The 21,941-nt window shown below is 41.7% G+C and overlaps 1 protein-coding gene across 1 annotated transcript in view; it reads right to left on the bottom strand.

Moving 5' to 3' along the window:
• ARHGAP42 (Rho GTPase activating protein 42) overlaps positions 1 to 21,941 on the bottom strand; it is a 199,297-nt gene that overhangs the window by 16,774 nt on the left and 160,582 nt on the right. The window contains exons 13-16 of the mRNA XM_058185229.1: positions 20,417 to 20,491; positions 11,883 to 11,967; positions 2,313 to 2,371; positions 897 to 1,002 (exon numbers count right to left, since the gene is read on the bottom strand). Coding sequence (XP_058041212.1) covers positions 897 to 1,002; positions 2,313 to 2,371; positions 11,883 to 11,967; positions 20,417 to 20,491 — 325 coding nt within the window. The remainder of the gene's footprint in view (positions 1 to 896; positions 1,003 to 2,312; positions 2,372 to 11,882; positions 11,968 to 20,416; positions 20,492 to 21,941) is intronic.

Genomic DNA, 21,941 nt, shown 5'->3' with positions numbered 1-21,941 from the left:
ACACAGACTTCAGAGGATAATTAGAACTGCAGAAAAAATAATTGCTACCAACTTGCCTTCCATTGAGGACCTGTATACTGCACGAATCAAGAAGAGGGCCGTGAAAATATTTGCAGATCCCTCGCATCCTGGACATAAACTGTTTCAACTCCTACCCTCAAAATGACGCTATAGAGCACTGCACACCAGAACAACTAGACACAAGAACAGTTTTTTCCCGAAGGCCATCACTCTGCTAAACAAATAATTCCCTCAACACTGTCAGACTATTTACTGAATCTGCACTACTATTAATCGTTTCATAGCTCCCATCACCAATCTCTTTCCACTTATGACTGTATGACTATAACTTGTTGCTGGCAATCCTTATGATTTATATTGATATATTGATCATCAATTGTGTTGTAAATGTTGTACCTTGATGAACGTATCTTTTCTTTTATGTACACTGAGAGCATATGCACCAAGACAAATTCCTTGTGTGTCCAATCACACTTGGCCAATAAAATTCTATTCTATTCTATTCTATTCTATTCTATTCTATTCTATTCTATTCTATTCTATTCTATTCTAAATAGTATCAGGAACAAGAGACATAACTGACATTTTAAGTTAGTGTTTTCAGAAATATACGAAAAGGTGAATGGTCAGTCAGCCTAGAGCAACCTTCTACAGAACCTTTTGCTAGAAAAAAATTATGCGAACAGATCATGAATGAATGTAACTTTGCACCGGGAACCTCCAGGGGGCGCTAGTTAATACATACATTTCCAGTTGTGAATATTTATTATTTCATAAGGTTTATCTGTTGTTTTGGGATGTGATTTAAGGCAGCGACACTAAAACTCCTTTCGTTCCCATGATTATAAATAACCCCCATACAAAGCAATTATTACTTGACCAAATGCTTTATCAGGATGTCCAACATCTCCCGGTTTTTCTCTGGCAATTTGTGGACAAGGGCATGGACTGCTTCCACCCTGTAATTCTGGTCATCAGACTCTATTAAAAAGATAGTAACAACAAGAATAACCCAATGAGTTCTCCTGTACTAAGTGCTTTCAAACAGAAGCTGGAGGTCGTCCTGGCTGAGGTGTTCTAGCTCAGGGGTATCAAACTCGCGGCCTGTGGGCCAGATGCGTCACAAGATGGCTACCGGTTTAGCAAAGGGGGGGGGAAACGTTGAGATATGTCACGTGACGACAACGTATTGCCGTGAGTTTGACACCCCTGTTGTAGCTAGTGGATCTTATGCAGAGGAAGGCATTGATTAAGATATTGATTAAGATATTTAAGATCCCTTCCAATTCTAAGAATTTATATAAATCTCTGCTACTTCAGTCATAATCACTGTATCACATGCTACTTATTGTCAGGAACAAAAATGGAATGTATCTTTAAAGATTTCTTTACACAAACCAGAAACTGACAAAGTATACACCAGACATCTAAACACTACTCCGTACAGAAATGCATGAGGCCCTCCACAAACAGAAAGTTTTAAAATGCACACTGAATCCTTGAAATAGAAATGGATAAAAGAGACATATGAATATCAAAAGCTACGGGCAGAAATGGGGCAAAAGAAGTGATTGAAAATGATGAAGTCAGCTCCCACTTTCCACGTACCTTCAAACCTAGTTTTAACTTTATTCAAGTTGGATTCCTGCTCTATTCAACCACTTTAATCTACTGTAAGTGGCTTCCTGTGTAAAATCTGTGTTAGGCCATTGACAGGGGCAGTGTCCTAATTCCATGGCAATTTGGGAATACCTACAAGTATCCCCTGAGAGATCTCACTTAAAAAGTCATCTTACAAACACACAAAGGCGTGTTTAGAGAACTGAGCCTTTAATGGCCCTTTCCCTTTTAAATAAAAACAAAAATACAAGGACATATAAGATAACTACTGAAAGGCCTACTGAATTTTTCATTGCCTGGCTCTTAGGGAAACTGAAATATAACATAACACCAACATCAATCCATTTATATTAACTATTACAAGAAACACAGTAAATAAGAAACCAACACAGTGCATTCAGAAAGTATTCAGATCCCCTTCCCTTTTGTCATGCTGCAGGTTGATATTATAGTTGTTAAAATTCTTTTTTTTTCTCATTAATCTACACTCAATACCCCATAATGACAAAGTGAAAACAGCATAACAAAATTGAAAGGGTGTCTGATTACTTTCTAAATGTACTCTCTCTCTCTCTGTGTGTGTGTATACTGTGTGTATATTCTCTTCCCCCCTCCCTCCCTCTGTCCAACCCCCCCCTTCCTCTAGATTATCATCCGTTTTTTTCACTTACTAACAGCAATGATGAAATCCTTGTGTAACTTGAACGTCATCAGTGGCTCTGCAAGACACCTGAGCAAAAAAATAAAAAATAGTGAAAGAAAGAGGCTGAATGTAGTATTTTGAAGATATTCACCTTTTATTCCAAAGCAGACACTTGCTTTAGCTCTATTCTAAACTCGCACGGCTGTGAATTATGGATAGTACTACTGAAGTCTTAAATAGCCACACAGCTGAAAGGAGAGATCATACATAAAGCTTCCTGGCCTGCCCTATTGCAGCCTTCTTCAAGCTGGTGACCTCCAAATGAGTTGGAATACAAGAGCTTTGCTCTTACCCAGCTGTATGATCTTTAGAGGATGTTACATTTATTTATTTATTTAATTTTGTCATAACAATATACACAAGCATCACACAAAAAGATTAGATAATATGTAAACATATATATGTTGAGAAACAAGGAACGTTTGTGCTCTTATGCACGCCCCTTAAAGTCCTCTTAGGAATGGGGTAAGGTCAACAGTGGATAGATTTTGGTTAAAGCTTTTGGGGTTATGAGAAGAGACCACAGAGTCGGGTAATGCATTCCAAGCACAGACAATTCTGTTACAGAAATCATATTTTCTGCAATCCAAATTGGAGTGGTTGACATTAAGTTTAAATCTATTGGTAGCTCTTGTATTATTGCAGTTGAAACTGAAGTAGTCATTAACAGGAAGGACATTACAATGGATGATTCTATGAGCTAAACCCAGGTCCTGTCGAAGGCGACGGAGTTCCAAGTTTTCTAAACTTCTACATGGAGGAAGGATCTGCTTATGGAAGCATAGGAGATAAAATGTGACTAAATCATTCACAGTTTTCAAAGGTAAAGACTTTCTCATATCAAGTTTGGTTCCTTGATTTCATGTAATTTTCCTGGCCACAGCACAGTAGATTTATTATTGCCTTTTTCTGGGTTATGTTTAGCCTACAGATCTGGGAATTCTAGTGATTTCTCATCAAGTCCTAAATGGGTTTTTTGCTTTGCTTGTTTAGACATTAAACAATGTTAGCTTGGTGCTGCAACAGGCTATCTTCTATGATTTCATTAAATTATGGGAAGAAGAAGGAAGTTTACTTAGATTCCAAAGAAGTTGCAGCATCCTTAACTAAATTCAATCTGCCTCTTTATTTTTGATAAACCTTTGTAATTTTCCCTTTGATTAGAGTTAAACTTCTAAGAATATTGAAAGAGAAGTACTTAGAGTCAAACCCTTGGCTGATCCTATCAAAAATACTACTACAATCACCAGTTATTCCAAAACAATGGAGATGTAATTGTGATAGCTTTGCAACCTGAAATCCTATCAGCTTGCTCAAATAGACCCTCTGAATGTCAACTTAACAACTGTCTCAGTATATTCAGTCAAAATACTCCAATATTTGGAGGGCTCAAATAAAATCAACATTAGGTTGTCTGGAATGAAAGACAATGGATTTAAAATTAATCTGCTTTCGGAATAAACATGTACCTTCATATATTTTTTTCATTCCTTGCCAATGCAACTGCCTAAATTACTGGATTTATTAAACAAAGGAGATAAGTTGTATTTATTTTATGTGATTCTAATAGCCAATTAGCGAACCAAGCTAAGCCATTTTGATCAAACGAATTAACTAGTGAAAGAAATTTATTGCCCAGCATCGTAAGCATTAGATATCAGCTAAGAAAAGCTCCATTTAAAATGGAAAGATTCACAATGCACCAAAAATAAGACAAAATAACTAAATCAGTGGCTTCCAACACCATACCATGCTGTCTACGTTACAGGAGAGTTTGAAGAGTACAAGTCAGAGATACTGACAAGCACCTACCATAAGAGACTGGAATTCCACATGGCTTATGCTTACCTGAGGTAGTTCTTTAGCCCACTTGTAATAGTTTTATTGTCCCAAATTTCCAAATCAATGTCCATATCAGGAGGAGATTTAGGCGCTATTAAAAGAGAGAGAAATGGGATGAATCCATTTCCCAGTGGAATTTTAGGTACCACTACTAGTAGTGTCATCCCTTGAAGCCACAAAAAGCTGTACATATTGAAATTCTCAATACAGTTGGTAACTCAATATTAACAACAACATATATAATTTGGAAAAAACAAGTCGTATAGGACAAACTATACAACATAGCTGTTTCAACACAGCTCAGCTACTGGTATGGATTATTTATTGAAAATATTTCTATACTCTTTTTTTTTGTTTACATTTATACCCGCCTTCTCCGAAGACTCAGGGCGGCTTACAATGTATAGGGCAATAGTCTCATTCTATTTGTATATATTTACAAAGTCAACTTATTGCCCCCAACAATCTGGGTCCTCATTTACCTACCTTATAAAGGATGGAAGGCTGAGTCAACCTTGGGCGGGCTCAACCTGCAGTAATTGCAGGCTTTGTGTTCTTAATAACAGGCCTTACCAGGCAGAGCTAAACCGCCCTTGAAAACAGGCTTTCCTGTTTAATAATTCAAGTATTTAAATAATTTAAACATTCTACATATTTTAAGCAGAATTTCAAATATTTAACATATTTGGTGAATTGTAGTGTCCCTCCCAAGCTGTTTTGTCACGGAATAAAATTTCTACAGATTAACACAAATACCAAGCAATATATATTTTATATACGCTGCCTCTAAAGAACAGTTTTCTTCCCAATAAATATAAATCCAATATAACACTTTCTTTTATGTGTGAAGTGGAAATTGTTTTAACTCCCCCGCCACCCAGCAAGAAGAATCACAAACAAATGTTGTTGACAGGGCTTAGCTGAAATCAGAAATATAACTATCATATTTTCTGCAATCCAAATTGGAGCGGTTGACATTAAGTTTAAATCTATTGGTAGCTCTTGTATTATTGCAGTTGAAACTGAAGTAGTCATTAACAGGAAGGACATTACAATGGATGATTCTATGAGCTAAACCCAGGTCCTGTCGAAGGCGACGGAGTTCCAAGTTTTCTAAACTTCTACATGGAGGAAGGATCTGCTTATGGAAGCATAGGAGATAAAATGTGACTAAATCATTCACAGTTTTCAAAGGTAAAGACTTTCTCATATCAAGTTTGGTTCCTTGATTTCATGTAATTTTCCTGGCCACAGCACAGTAGATTTATTACTGCCTTTTTCTGGGTTGTTATGTTTAGCCTACAGATCTGGGAATTCTAGTGATTTCTCATCAAGTCCTAAATGGGTTTTTTGCTTTGCTTGTTTAGACATTAAACAATGTTAGCTTGGTGCTGCAACAGGCTATCTTCTATGATTTCATTAAATTATGGGAAGAAGAAGGAAGTTTACTTAGATTCCAAAGAAGTTGCAGCATCCTTAACTAAATTCAATCTGCCTCTTTATTTTTGATAAACCTTCGTAATTTTCCCTTTGATTAGAGTTAAACTTCTAAGAATATTGAAAGAGAAGTACTTAGAGTCAAACCCTTGGCTGATCCTATCAAAAATACTACTACAATCACCAGTTATTCCAAAACAATGGAGATGTAATTGTGATAGCTTTGCAACCTGAAATCCTGTCAGTTTCCATATTACTGTAATTTATTATCTTAACAAGGAAAGCTTAGGTTACCTTGGTGACAAATTGAATCTTTTAGATAACAAAAGTGAGGCAGATATTGCTCTGACGTAATAACGGGACATAAATTTTTGAAATGGGAATCAAGGCTCAGTTTCTTGAAGAAATTTTAGAAAATAGCCTTTTCATAATACTAATGAGATAGAAACGTTATTGTAATGGTTGTACTTTGGGATAATGAAAATAAATAGGCTGAAATAATAAGAGAATAAAATGTATGTTATTACATTAAAGAAAATATCTATTTCCTAAAAGTCCAATTTTACTGTGCTTTATTTCTGGGCAAAATTTTAAATATTAACAACAACATATATAATTTGGAAAAAACAAGTCGTATAGGACAAACTATACAACATAGCTGTTTCAACACAGCTCAGCTACTGGTATGGATTATTTATTGAAAATATTTCTATACTCTTTTTTTTTTTTTCAAAAGAAGGGATCCACAATAATAATATCTGGGACACAACACAATGGGACAGGATCTCACACACAGATCCCCGTTAAGAGTGGTCATCAGAAACTTTCATGGGACTCTGGAATTCTAAGCATTATTTGTAGTTTGACCAGGAAGTTATTCGACCATGATAAAGAACAGGTGATATTGTCCTCCATATCTAATTCATGTCCCATCTCCTCTGAAGGGAAAACCATGAGGATGGCCAAGGTAATTTGGGACATGCCCATGAACTGTTTATGACCTTGGGCCTGAAGCATGGAAATTGAACCCTAGCATAAGAAGCCCAATGACAAACTCAAGGAACTCTCTGAGGGCTGGTGCCAAGCATCAAAGCAGGCTGTACACCAGAAGCAGCCCCAGTCCAATGCACCTACTTCCAGGACACTGATACTAGCTAATGCTAATGTATCAATAATACACAGTGGCTATTCTTCCTCCCTGACCTTGGTATGGTAGCTGATGGAGGACCCAAAACTAGGAGGACTCATCTCTGAATGGGAACATCTGCTTGGATATTTGGTTGCAGACTCGCATGCCTGGTCTATGTGCACACATGATGACATGAGTCTGGGAAGAGAAGGCTTGCTGCATCTTGTGGGAGTCAAGGAGGATATGCCCATTCACTGCAAGAACATTGGTGAGCCACGGTGCCGCAGTGGTTAGAGTGCAGTACTGCAGGCTACTTCGGCTCACTGCCGGCTGACTGCAATTTGGCAGTCCGAATCTCACCAGGCTCAAGGTCAATCCATCCTTCCATCCTTCCATCCTTCCATCCTTCCATCCTTCCATCCTTCCATCCTTCCATCCTTCCATCCTTCCATCCTTCCATCCTTCCATCCTTCCGAGGTGGGTAAAGTGAGGACCCAAAATTATTGGGGCAAGAGCCTAACTCTGTAAACCGCGTAGAGAGAGCTTTAAAGCACTGTGAAGCGGTATATAAGTCCAAGTGCTATTGCTATTGGTGGCTCTATAGCTCAAATAAAGGAGGCTAAGGGGATGCTCATCGGTGACACAGTCAACATGGATAGAAATCCTTCCACCCTTTACAACGTTAGAACTCAAGGTCAGAGACTGAAACCAGATGCAAGGAGATTACTGAACTGATTCATGAGACAAACTGTGGAATTTGCTGCCAGCAGTTACAATGAATGCTTATCGATTTCAACTTTTAGAAGAGTTCATGAAAGATCAGACTATCAACGGCTATTAATAGTGTTGGTAATTGATTTGATTATTTTCTAAATCGTAAGCAGAATGCCTTAAATATTGGTTCCTGGGAAGCAAAAGTGAACAAGGCTTTTGCTCTCCGGTCCAACTTCCCATTTCCATCCAGTTGGCCACTGTGTGATGTAAAATGATGGGCCAGATGAGCTACAGCCTAACCTGGCAGAGATTTTATGCGCCTTCTCTATTGCCAAGCTACAGTTGTTGGCAGTGTCACTGGCAATTCATTCATGGGCTGCCACTGTTTGATTGTCTTGCATAAATATCAAATCCAATATAACACTTTCTTTTATGTGTGAAGTGGAAATTGTTTTAACTCCCCCGCCACCCAGCAAGAAGAATCACAAACAAATGTTGTTGACAGGGCTTAGCTGAAATCAGAATATATAACTATCATATTTTCCAAAATGATAATGGACTTCTATGCAATCTATTGCCACCAACTGTTTACCTAATTCAAATCGATTCACACAATCCAGTTCCAAGCAACCAACACTTCCAGTACCAACACTTTGTAGCATGATCACATGACAAGTAACACCTGGCAGAATTTGTCATTTTATACAATCCGTAAGAGCCCAGAGATTTAAAAAAGCTTTCTTTTAGACTGCAGGTGGACCTTGACTAATGACCCAATCGCTTAGCAACTGTTTAAAGTTACGATGGATCCTGAAAAAGCTATTTATGGTCTAGATTTGAGGTTCCAACATCTGGCTGCCTCTGGATGTATGACAGCATTGGGGGTGCTGGACCATATTTACGGTCACTTGCAGTGTCCTGCAGTCACACGACTGGAATTTATGATGTTTTTGCTGGAAAGCAGTACTTACAGGATCTTCAAGGCCATTTGCTGTGAGAATAGAATGTTACCAGTTTGACACCTCAGAGTTTCTCAAAACATCTTACTGGCATCACATTGGCTGGCTGGGGGACTGGTCATGGGGAGAGGAATTGGGAAATGAAAGAATAGTTTATATTTTGAGCGGGAACACCAGATTCCGGCTGGTCTTTCTGCAAACCAGTTTCTTTCTGTAGACAGTTCCTTTGCTTCAACTAAATGCAGTCATGGGTCTTACTGGGGCAGGTCTGACAGTAACATTTGTCACCTGGACTCATTGTGGAGTTCATAGAGTTAAGTTGTCCTACACATAATACTGGACACAACTGACACAGGATGCTGTCCTTGGTAATTGTCTTCTTCATAGTAAAGCAGTTCCAAATTTCATAACTAACCCTATTACATATAACTGAATACACTATTTAAAGTTGGAATCATTTATTGCTTCATATTGTCTAAAGCAGTCACATAACTTTGTATGCAACTAAAATGCTATAAAGATTTTCAATTCTTTACTAATAAAACAATATTGAGTAAGTAAAGTTAAAACAGAGGTAGAACTGATGTCAGTTTCCATATTACTGTAATTTATTATCTTAACAAGGAAAGCTTAGGTTACCTTGGTGACAAATTGAATCTTTTAGATAACAAAAGTGAGGCAGATATTGCTCTGACGTAATAACGGGACATAAATTTTTGAAATGGGAATCAAGGCTCAGTTTCTTGAAGAAATTTTAGAAAATAGCCTTTTCATAATACTAATGAGATAGAAACGTTATTGTAATGGTTGTACTTTGGGATAATGAAAATAAATAGGCTGAAATAATAAGAGAATAAAATGTATGTTATTACATTAAAGAAAATATCTATTTCCTAAAAGTCCAATTTTACTGTGCTTTATTTCTGGGCAAAATTTTAAATTTTAAATTTTTAATCTTTGTAATTTTCCTGGCCACAGCACAGTAGATTTATTATTGCCTTTTTCTGGGTTGTTATGTTTAGACTGCAGGTGGACCTTGACTAATGACCCAATCGCTTAGCAACTGTTTAAAGTTACGATGGATCCTGAAAAATTTATGGTCTAGATTTGAGGTTCCAACATCTGGCTGCCTCTGGATGTATGACAGCATTGGGGGTGCTGGACCATATTTACGGTCACTTGCAGTGTCCTGCAGTCACACGACTGGAATTTATGATGTTTTTGCTGGAAAGCAGTACTTACAGGATCTTCAAGGCCATTTGCTGTGAGAATAGAATGTTACCAGTTTGACACCTCAGAGTTTCTCAAAACATCTTACTGGCATCACATTGGCTGGCTGGGGGACTGGTCATGGGGAGAGGAATTGGGAAATGAAAGAATAGTTTATATTTTGAGCGGGAACACCAGATTCCGGCTGGTCTTTCTGCAAACCAGTTTCTTTCTGTAGACAGTTCCTTTGCTTCAACTAAATGCAGTCATGGGTCTTACTGGGGCAGGTCTGACAGTAACATTTGTCACCTGGACTCATTGTGGAGTTCATAGAGTTAAGTTGTCCTACACATAATACTGGACACAACTGACACAGGATGCTGTCCTTGGTAATTGTCTTCTTCATAGTAAAGCAGTTCCAAATTTCATAACTAACCCTATTACATATAACTGAATACACTATTTAAAGTTGGAATCATTTATTGCTTCATATTGTCTAAAGCAGTCACATAACTTTGTATGCAACTAAAATGCTATAAAGATTTTCAATTCTTTACTAATAAAACAATATTGAGTAAGTAAAGTTAAAACAGAGGTAGAACTGATGTCAGTTTCCATATTACTGTAATTTATTATCTTAACAAGGAAAGCTTAGGTTACCTTGGTGACAAATTGAATCTTTTAGATAACAAAAGTGAGGCAGATATTGCTCTGACGTAATAACGGGACATAAATTTTTGAAATGGGAATCAAGGCTCAGTTTCTTGAAGAAATTTTAGAAAATAGCCTTTTCATAATACTAATGAGATAGAAACGTTATTGTAATGGTTGTACTTTGGGATAATGAAAATAAATAGGCTGAAATAATAAGAGAATAAAATGTATGTTATTACATTAAAGAAAATATCTATTTCCTAAAAGTCCAATTTTACTGTGCTTTATTTCTGGGCAAAATTTTAAATATTAACAATCTTTAGTTTTTCATTATTATAAAGATGGAATTATTTCCATCTCTCTTTTTACAATAATGTGACAGCATGTATATGTGTGTGTGTGTGTCTCCAATGTGTGAATGTGACTGAATATCATTGCTTATTGCTGAAAATTTCCAGGGAACACATGTTAACCACACACACATTTATGTAGGGACTGTGAATTGAAATCCATTTGAGAGTTAATTTAAGGCAAAACTGACTCCTTTATATTCCATGATTTCATTCTATCAAGAAATAGTAACAAGCGTCAACGGCAGATCCATAACAGATTTCCAGATGTTCTTTAAGTAACGCTTTTGAAAAACTAAAAAAATGAAAAACATTTAAACATATTTTATTTTATTTATTTATTTGTCAAGAATGTATTCGGTAATAAGTATAAACATGGATTGGATATATAAAAGAGATACCAATAGAGGAAACATTAGGACTGGGCTGGTAGGCACGCTGGTGCTCTTATGCATGCTCCTTACAGACCTCTTAGGAATGGGGTGAGGTCAACAGTAGACAGTCTAAGGTTAAAGTTATGGGAGTTTGGGGAAGAAACCATTGAATCAGGTAGTGCATTCCAGGCATGGACCACTCTGTTGCTGAAGTCATATTTTCTGCAATCGAGTTTGGAGCAGTTCACTTTAAGTTTGTATCTATTGTGTGCTCGTGTATTGTTGTGGTTGAAGCTGAAGTAGTCACTGACAGATAGGACATTGTAGCAGATAATTTTATGAGCTACGCTTAGGTCATACCAAAGGCGGAGTAGTTCTAAGTTTTCTAAGGCCAGAATTTCAAGTCTGGTGCCATAAGGTATTTTGTTGCCAGCAGAGGAGTGGAGGGTTCTTCTTGTGAAATATTTCTGAACACGTTCAATTGAATTAATATCCAATATGTAGTGCGGGTTCCAGACAGATGATCTGTATTCAAGAATTGGTCTAACAAACATTTTGTATGCTCTGGTTAGTAGTGTGATATTACCGGAGAAGAAGCTACACAAGATTAGGTTAACAACTCTTAATGCCTTTTTGGCAATGTTGTTACAGTGGGCTTTGGCACTTAGATCATTAGATATCAGCTAAGAAAAGCTCCATTTAAAATGGAAAGATTCACAATGCACCAAAAAAAAGACAAAATAACTAAATCAGTGGCTTCCAACACCATACCATGCTGTCTACGTTACAGGAGAGTTTGAAGAGTACAAGTCAGAGATACTGACAAGCACCTACCATAAGAGACTGGAATTCCACATGGCTTATGCTTACCTGAGGTAGTTCTTTAGCCCACTTGTAATAGTTTTATTGTCCCAAATTTCCAAATCAATGTCCATATCAGGAGGAGATTTAGGCGCTATTAAAAGAGAGAGAAATGGGATGAATCCATTTCCCAGTGGAATTTTAGGTACCACTACTAGTAGTGTCATCCCTTGAAGCCACAAAAAGCTGTACATATTGAAATTCTCAATACAGTTGGTAACTCAATATTAACAACAACATATATAATTTGGAAAAAACAAGTCGTATAGGACAAACTATACAACACAGCTGTTTCAACACAGCTCAACTACTGGTATGGATTATTTATTGAAAATATTTCTATACTCTTTTTTTTTCTTTTCAAAAGAAGGGATCCACAATAATATCTGGGACACAACACAATGGGACAGGATCTCACACACAGATCCCCGTTAAGAGTGGTCATCAGAAACTTTCATGGGACTCTGGAATTCTAAGCATTATTTGTAGTTTGACCAGGAAGTTATTCGACCATGATAAAGAACAGGTGATATTGTCCTCCATATCTAATTCATGTCCCATCTCCTCTGAAGGGAAAACCATGAGGATGGCCAAGGTAATTTGGGACATGCCCATGAACTGTTTATGACCTTGGGCCTGAAGCATGGAAATTGAACCCTAGAATAAGAAGCCCAATGATAAACTCAAGGAACTCTCTAAGGGCTGGTGCCAAGCATCAAAGCAGGCTGTACACCAGAAGCAGCCCCAGTCCAATGCACCTACTTCCAGGACACTGATACTAGCTAATGCTAATGTATCAATAATACACAGTGGCTATTCTTCCTCCCTGACCTTGGTATGGTAGCTGATGGAGGACCCAAAACTAGGAGGACTCATCTCTGAATGGGAACATCTGCTTGGATATTTGGTTGCAGACTCGCATGCCTGGTCTATGTGCACACATGATGACATGAGTCTGGGAAGAGAAGGCTTGCTGCATCTTGTGGGAGTCAAGGAGGATATGCCCATTCACTGCAAGAACATTGGTGAGCCACGGTGCCGCAGTGGTTAGAGTGCAGTACTGCAGGCTACTTCGGCTCACTGCCGGCTGACTGCAATTTGGCAGTTCGAATCTCACCAGGCTCAAGGTCAATCCATCCTTCCATCCTTCCGAGGTGGGTAAAGTGAGGACCCAAAATTATTGGGGGCAAGAGGCTAACTCTGTAAACCGCGTAGAGAGAGCTTTAAAGCACTGTGAAGCGGTATATAAGTCCAAGTGCTATTGCTATTGGTGGCTCTATAGCTCAAATAAAGGAGGCTAAGGGGATGCTCATCTGTGACACAGTCAACATGGATAGAAATCCTTCCACTCTTTACAACGTTAGAACTCAAGGTCAGAGACTGAAACCAGATGCAAGGAGATTACTGAACTGATTCATGAGACAAACTGTGGAATTTGCTGCCAGCAGTTACAATGAATGCTTATCGATTTCAACTTTTAGAAGAGTTCATGAAAGATCAGACTATCAACGGCTATTAATAGTGTTGGTAATTGATTTGATTATTTTCTAAATCATAAGAAAAATGCCTTAAATATTGGTTCCTGGGAAGCAAAAGTGAACAAGGCTTTTGCTCTCCGGTCCAACTTCCCATTTCCATCCAGTTGGCCACTGTGTGATGTAAAATGATGGGCCAGATGAGCTACAGCCTAACCTGGCAGAGATTTTATGCGCCTTCTCTATTGCCAAGCTACAGTTGTTGGCAGTGTCACTGGCAATTCATTCATGGGCTGCCACTGTTTGATTGTCTTGCATAAATATCAAAATGTTCCAGCATTTCAAACGACTAAAAATTTGTGCTTGGTTTTAAAACTGATTACTGAAAAAACCCTCATTTTTATTGAAAGTTTAAAGAAGCATTTTAGACGTTATAATAATCTGAAATACATAGTTCCCCGCTAATCTGCTGTAACATAGCTGGCAACTAATAACAGAAATTTAATTGCTCGTAATCTCTTGAGCTATGTTACTTTATAACATGGACATAACATGGCCATGAATGAATTAAGGTTGTCATATAATTTCCAAAAATTATCTCCAAAATGTTTCACAAAAACTATGAACCAAAATGATAATCGGAATAGGAATTTTGCCACCAGAAATGTTAACATGTATTAATTAAAGTACAAACTTCACAACATAACCTGGAAAGACTGATTAATATAATGCAATTTTAAGGTAGAATGCCATCTATAAATAATTTTACAAACAATTTTGATGATTTTTCCAAAAATTAAAAGGAATTTCATAATTTCTCTTCTACGCATGCGCAAGATGGCGGCTTACTGAAACGCCGGATCATCGGCTGGCGGATCCCTGGCTGATGGCGATGTTTTGCTGTCGCCTATGCCGCTGGCTCCCCTCGGCCCGGTGAATATTACATCTCAGCAATCGCGGGTGGGGTCTTTGGACCTCCTTGAACCCGCGGTTGCTGCGCTGGAGGCCGGAGGAACCGGAGACGGGGCGGATGAAGATGGCGGCCCTGCGGAGGTGCGTGGGCGGCCGGCCGACCCTCAGCTGTTCTCAGCTGTTTGGCGGTGAGCGGCGTGGGTTTCTAGCGCCGCTACCGCTTCCATCAGGCGACACCCACCCTGGACTAAGCCGCATGGACTCGGCTCCCGCTCTTGTTGTCATCTCCTGTTGGTTACAGGGTGAGCGGTGGAGACGAACGCCATGTGGAGGTGTGGGGCGGCGGATGCCAACCGCCGACGCCCGGGTTGTGTGGCTCAGCACTTTGGCCTCGCTTCAAAACATCTTTTCCGTCGGCGGTGGAGGCTTGGCGGACTGGTGAAGGCGGCCTTGTGGAGATGGGGAGGGGCTGCATGTTTTCAGCTGAGATGGCGCTTATTCAGCTGCGCCTTGTTTGCACCCTGGACTCGCCTCCTTGGGCTTCTGGTTTCCAGCTTGTTGGATCATCTCTCCCACTGAGGGTGGGGGCAAGTGATGGACATGACGACCATGTTGAGGCGTGGGGCAGGAAGGTGTATTCTCCAGCTGACACTGCGGCTACCCTTTACCCCACCCCCGGACCTCCTTCCTGGACTGCTGGAACATCTCTCCCACAGACGGCATACTCCGGTCCAGCGGAACATCTACCTGGTGGATGGGTTGAGACGGTTTACGATCTTTTGTCTGCTAATCCATCAGGATATAATGGATTTTACATCTCTTTAGGACGGACTGCCTGTCTCTTTTTTCCATCTCTTTTTTCCATCCGTTACCGGACTCCAGAATGACATCCCAGTATAACATCTCGGCTGCCAAATGGGACATAGTCAGCTGATGGTTGATTCTATGCGTTATTCGCCACAGGAACTCTTGCGCCTGCGAGGTGCCCCCGCCTCGCAGGAATGGCCCACCACATTATCGAGGGCCGGCCTCTATGACGGGTCTTGGGACCCACAGAGGTGGCATGCTAAAAAGAAGGGTTTATGGGGTTTTTTAGAAAGGGAATTTTTAAGGGGTGGGAGGGTAAGGGCGGGTAATGGGGGTAACCCGTCGGGTAGGGGGCCAGTTCCTGCACATGCTCGCGGCGGTTTTTCTTTATTAGGTCCAGAGGTTATGGGGGGAGAGCGTGTTCCTATTTGTGAGGGTGGTTCTATTGACACGGTAAGTGGGAGAGGCAGGTATGGCGGAAGCGAGGGGTCATATCAAGTTTCGGGAGCGCGTGCTCGATGTTTGAAAGCGATCACGCGCTCCGACCCCTTGGACTTCACCCGTTCCCCGGATGGTCAGGATCCTCAGAGCTTGGGCCTCCGGCTGATGTTGTGCAATGCCCGGTCCGTGGTGAACAAAGCCCCCCTCGTTTGTGACCTTATACAGGGGGGTTCCGCGGACCTTATGGGCATTACGGAGACCTGGTTGGGCACTGAAGGGGGCGTGCCCCTGGTTGAGTTGTGCCCGCCGGGTTTCCGTGCATTCCATCAGCCGAGGGCCCAGGGTAGGGGTGGGGGGGTGGCGGTTGTGATTAGAGAGAGTCTAGAGCCGAGGGAGACCACTGTACCTCAGATTGCCGGGTGCGAATCCCTCTTTGTGAGATGGGGTCATAGGTGTCAGATGGGTATGCTGATCACGTACCTGGCTCCTTGCTGCGTGACAGCTGCCCTGCCCGAGCTCCTGGAGGTGCTGGCTGGGGTGGCAGTTGAGACCCCCAGACTTTTAGTCATGGGGGACTTTAACTTGCCATCGCCCGGCTCGCCATCGACGGCAGCTCGGGAGTTCATGGCTTCCATGACGGCCTTGGACATGACCCAAGTAGTTGATGGCCCTACTCACATTGGGGGTGGCACCCTGGACCTGATTTTTCTCTCTGGTCAGTGGTTGAGAGATCTGGACTTAAAGGAATTAGTCATTGAACCTTTGTCATGGTCAGATCACTCTTCTCCGCCTGGACTTTCTGACCGCCATCCACCACCGCAGGGAGACGGAGCCGACACGTTGGTTCCGCCCCAGGCGCCTGATGGACCCGGATGGGTTCCGGACGGAGCTTGGGCCATTTCCTGAGGGTCTGGCTCACGGCTCGACTGAGGAACTTGTTGCGGCCTGGGAACAGGCCGCGGCGGGGGCCTTGGACCGTGTCGTGCCTTTGCGGCCTCTGACCCGGCGCAGGTCCCAACCGGCTCCTTGGTTCTCCGAGGAGCTGAGAGGGATGAAGCGCCGGAGAAGACGCCTGGAGAGTCTCTGGAGGTCTAGCCGTTCGGAAGCTGATCGGACACTAGTGAAGTCCTATACTAGGACTTACCTAGTGGCATTGAGGGAAGCGAGGCGTAGCTACGCCTCCTCCCTCATTGCATCGGCAGATAACCGCCCAGCCGCCCTGTTTCGGGTGACTCGCTCCCTCTTACACCAGGGGGAGCGGGATGACCCGTTGCAGGGACGTGCTGAGGAGTTTAACGGTTATCTATACGATAAAATCGTTCAGCTTCGGGATGGTCTGGACCAAGATTGCAGTGATACGGGCGAGATGCACGAGGGTGGTCTTGGTGACATTGTGTGGGATGAGTTTGACCCTGTGGCTCCCGAGGACATGGACAGGTTGTTGGGTAGGTTGAATGCCACCACGTGTTTACTGGACCCGTGCCCCTCTTGGCTGGTGCTGGCCACTCGAGAGGTGACACGAGGCTGGCTCCAGGCGATTACGACTGCTTCTTTGGTGGAGGTGTCTTCCGGCCGCCTTGAAAGAGGCGGTGGTGAGGCCCTCCTTAAAGCCGTCCTTGGACCCGGCTGTTTTAGGTAATTATCGTCCGGTCTCCAACCCGCTCATGGCGAAGGTTGTAGAGAGTATGGTGGCATATCAATTTCCCTTGCACCTGGATGAAACTGTCTATCTAGACCTGCTCCAGTCCGGTTTTCGTCCCGTTTACAGCACGGAGACGACTTTGGTCGCGTTGGTGGATGATCTCTGGAGGGCCAGGGACAGGGGTTGCTCCTCTGCCCTGGTCCTACTAGACCTCTCAGCGGCTTTCGATACCATCGACCATGGTATCCTGCTGCGCCGGTTGGAGGGATTGGGAGTGGGAGGCACCGCTTATCGGTGGTTCTCCTCCTATCTCTCCGACCGTCGCAGTCGGTGTTGACGGGGGCAGAGGTCGGCCCCGAGGCGCCTCACTTGTGGGTGCCGCAGGGGTCGATCCTCTCGCCTTCTGTTTAACATCTACATGAAGCCGCTGGGTGAGATCATCAGTGGTTTCGTGTGAAGTACCAGCTGTATGCGGATGACACCCAGCTGTATTTTCACACCGGACCACCCCAACGGTTATCAAGTGCTGTCCCGGTGCCTGGAGGCCGACGGGTCTGGATGGGGAGAAATAGGCTCAAGCTCAATCCTCCAAGACAGAGTGGCTGTGGATGCCGCATCCCGATACAGTCAGCTAAATCCGCGGCTGACCATCGGTGGCGAGTCATTGGCCCCGATGGAAAGGGTCCGCAACTTAGGCGCCCTCCTGGATGAACGGCTGTCTCTAGAAGACCATTTGACGGCCGCCTCCAGGAGAGCGTTCTACCAGGTTCGCCTGGTACGCCAGTTGCGCCTTTCTGGACCGGGATGCCCTATGCACGGTCACCACGCACTCGTGACGCCTCGCCTGGATTACTGCAATGCTCTCTACATGGGGCTCCCTTGAAGGGCATCCGGAGGCTGCAGTTAGTCCAGAATGCGGCTGCGCTGGTGATAGATGGAGCCCTCGTGGCTCCCGTGATAACACCCATCCTGCGCAGGCTGCACTGGCTACCTGTGGCTTTCCGGGTGCGCTTCAAGGTTTTGGTGACCACCTTTAAAGCGCTCCATGGCATTGGGCCGGGTTACTTACGGGACCGCCTACTGCTACCGAATATCTCTCACCGACCCGTGCGCTCTCACAGAGAGGGTCTCCTCAGGGTGCCGTCGGCCGCGCAATGTCGTCTGGCGACACCCAGGAAGGGCCTTCTGTGGGGCCCCACCCTCTGGAATGAACTACCCCCCGGACTTCGTCAGCTCTCGGACCTCCGGACCTTCCGCCGCGGGCTTAAAACGTATTTATTTAATTGTGCAGGGCTGAGCTAGATTTTAAATTATTGGTTTTAAATTGGGTTTTATTTGATATTTTAATTCTAAATTTACGGGCTTTTTAGAATCAGTTTTTTAATTGTTTTATATTGTATTTATATGTCTTTTAAATGCCTGTACACCGCCCTGAGTCCTTCGGGAGATAGGGCGGTATATAAATTTGAATAAATAAATAAATAAATAAATAAATAACATAAAGGATTGCAAACTGATAGTTAAAAGGGCTATTTTATATAAAATTTATTTTCCATAATAATAATAATAACTTCTTTAGCAGTTCCTTCAATTATAAATGTGGATATAGAACTCTGGTTTTGGTTATTCGGATGCCATAATGTTCTTAAATTTCAGTTTAACATTACAAATCTTCTTATATAGACTCTCAAAGTATATTATTGTTGTGCCTTTTTATATTGTATTATTCATAACGTTTCTTCAGAATGCTGAAATTAAACTGAAGATAAAAAGCAGTTATAAGAGTTAGGAAACAATATTGTAAGATTTCTGTACAGGTAGTCGTCAATTTATGACAATATCTGAGCCCAAAATTTTTGTTGTTAAGTGAGTCATTTGTTAAGTGAATTTTGCCCCATTTTGTGACTTTTCTTGCCGTAGTTGTCAACTGAATCACTGCAGTTGATATGTTAGTAACCTGATAGTTTAATCAGGGGGAATCTGGCTTCCCATTGACTTTGCTTGTCAGAAGGTTGCAAAAGGTGATCATGAGCCGCGGTGTGGCTCAGGCTGTAAGAAGCCTGTTATTAAAACACAGCTGCCTGCAATTACTGCAGGTTCTAATCCCACCAGGCCCGAGGTTGACTCAGCCTTCCATCCTTTATAAGGTAGGTAAAATGAGGACCCAGATTGTTGGGGGGGCAATAAGTTGACTTTGTAAATATACAAATAGAATGAGACTATTGCCTTACACACTGTAAGCCGCCCTGAGTCTTCGGAGAAGGGTGGGATATAAATGTAAATAAATAAATAAATAAATAAAATAAAATGTGACCTTGGGGTACTATAAACGCCATAAATATGAACCGGTTGCCAAGCATCCAAATTTTGATCACATATCCATGGAGATGCTACAAAGGTTGTAACCAGTGGTGAAATCCAATTTTTTTTACTACTGGTTCTGTGGGCGTGGCTTGGTGGGCGTGGTGTGGCTTAGGAGAAGGATACTGCAAAATCTCCATTCCCACCCTACTCCAGGAGAAAGATACTGCAAAATCCCCATTCCCTTCCCACTCCTGGGGGAATGATATTGCAAAATCTCCATTCCCACCCCACTCTGGGACCAGCCAGAGGTGGTATTTGCTGGTTCTCCAAACTACTCAAAATTTCTGCTACCGGTTCTCCAGAACCTATCAGAACCTGCTGGATTTCACCCTTGGTTCTAACTTTGAAAAATGATTATAAGTCAGATCTTTCAGTGCTGTTTTAACTTTGAACAGTCACTAAATGAACTGTTGCAAGTCGAGGACTACCTCTATTTACAAATCATGCAATTATCCTAGCAAATGGATAAAACTCAGTTGCAAATTTAATGCTAATCATTTAGCAATCGGGGCGTTTAATTTGTCAACCATGGATTTATCATCTGATTCCAAGATGGTCCTAATTTATTTGAGCCAGCTTTCCTGGAGGCAAATAGATACATAAGGATATTCCATTTTTTTTCTCCTGCACATTTCGTGCAACTGAAACTATATTGGCAATGTTTTCAAATGTAAATGGGAAATGGTAGTCAGCAACCAGGATACATATTTGGAAAAAGTAATATTTAACCATTAAAAAACATTAGGTGGGTGGTCACCCCTGAACTCCTCCTTTCCTAAGAACATATCCAATAATCAGGACTGTTGGATAAGTACAAACTTATTCTGCTTGTACATTAAAGTAGATTCTGGTGGAACACACAATAAAACACTGAAGCACAATGAACATCTCAATATTCTTACAGAAGACGGTATTCATCAGCTTCTGCACTTTGGAGTTCACACCCCCTATCCGGTACAATCCCAAGATTGTGATACCTTCAAAGATAAACAAAAATAGAGTGCAGTTAAGAATTTATGAATGCTTCAATACCCAAATTTACAGTTTATTTAAAACATCTGTCTATCTAACAAAATGACATTCAATGTAGAGAAAAGTAAAGTATTACTTAGACAAGAAAAACCAAAAGTACACATATAGACTGGATGAAACCAGGCTTAATAGCAGTAACTGTGAGAGGGATCTTGGAGTCTTAGTGGACAACCAGCTAAATATGAACCAGCAGTGTACAGTGACAGCCAAAAGAGCCAATGCAATTCTAAATTGCATTAACAGAGGGATACAATCAAGATCAGGTGAGGAACTAATACCACTCTATAAAGCCTTAGTAAGACCACACCTAGAATACTGCATCCAGTTTTGGTTTCCACACTTTAAAAAAGATGTTGAGACTCTAGAAAAAGTGCAGAGAAGAGCAACCAGGGTGATTAGGGGACTGGAGACTAAAACATATTCAGAACGATTACAGGAACAGGGCATGGTTAGTTTAGTGAAGAGAAGGACCAGGGGAGACATGATAGAAGTGTTCCAATATTTGAGGGGCTGCCACAGAGAAGAGGGGGTCAACCTATTTTCCAAGACATCTGAAGGCCAAACAATGAATAATGGATGGAAAATGATCAAGGAGAGATTCAACCCGGAAATAAGGAGTGAGAACAATCAACCAGTGAAACAGAAGTTGCCTTCAGAAGTTGTGGGAGCTTCATCACTGGAGGCTTTCAAGAAGAGATTGGACTGCCATTTGTCAGAAATGGTGTAGTCTCTTGCTTGGGCGTGGGTTTGGACTAGATAGAATAGAATAGAATAGAATAGAATAGAATAGAATAGAATAGAATAGAATTTTTTTATTGGCCAAGTGTGATTGGACACACAAGGAATTTGTCTTGGTGCATATGCTCTCAGTGTACATAAACGAAAAGATACGTTCATCAAGGTACAACATTTAGATGACCCACAAGGTCCCTTCCAACTCTGTTAATCTGTGATCTGCCTTGTCACCTTGGCACTGTTGTGATGCATGGTCACAAATCCATATTGCGAGTGCATTTGTGAGGCACATTTCCCTCCCATATCCACAGGTAAGCCCCATGACTCTTTGCAACATGGTCACATGACCGAAGAGTCCCTGATTAGAATAGGAACAAGAAGGCCATTGAAGTGTGATGGTCTCAGGTTCTCAGCAATCTGGAGTCAATCAGTTTTTGAGTCCAATCTATCATTGGGATAAAATTTAGCATAGAAGGAAGAGGAATAGAAAGAAATAGGAGAAGGAAAAAGACATGACCAATTCTCTGAAATTGTACATCCCTATGTCTGACTTTCAGAAAAAATCTCCATCATGTAGATTATTTTTACCATTATGCAGATTATAACCTAACCGCAGCAAACTGCTGAGGTTCATTGTTGCCTTATTTTCCTGGTACAGGG

Source organism: Ahaetulla prasina, chromosome 5, assembly GCF_028640845.1.
Source record: "Ahaetulla prasina isolate Xishuangbanna chromosome 5, ASM2864084v1, whole genome shotgun sequence".
Lineage (NCBI taxonomy): Eukaryota > Metazoa > Chordata > Lepidosauria > Squamata > Colubridae > Ahaetulla > Ahaetulla prasina.
The sequence above is the reverse complement of the archived record's forward strand: the minus strand, read 5'-3'. Positions and strand labels throughout refer to the sequence as shown.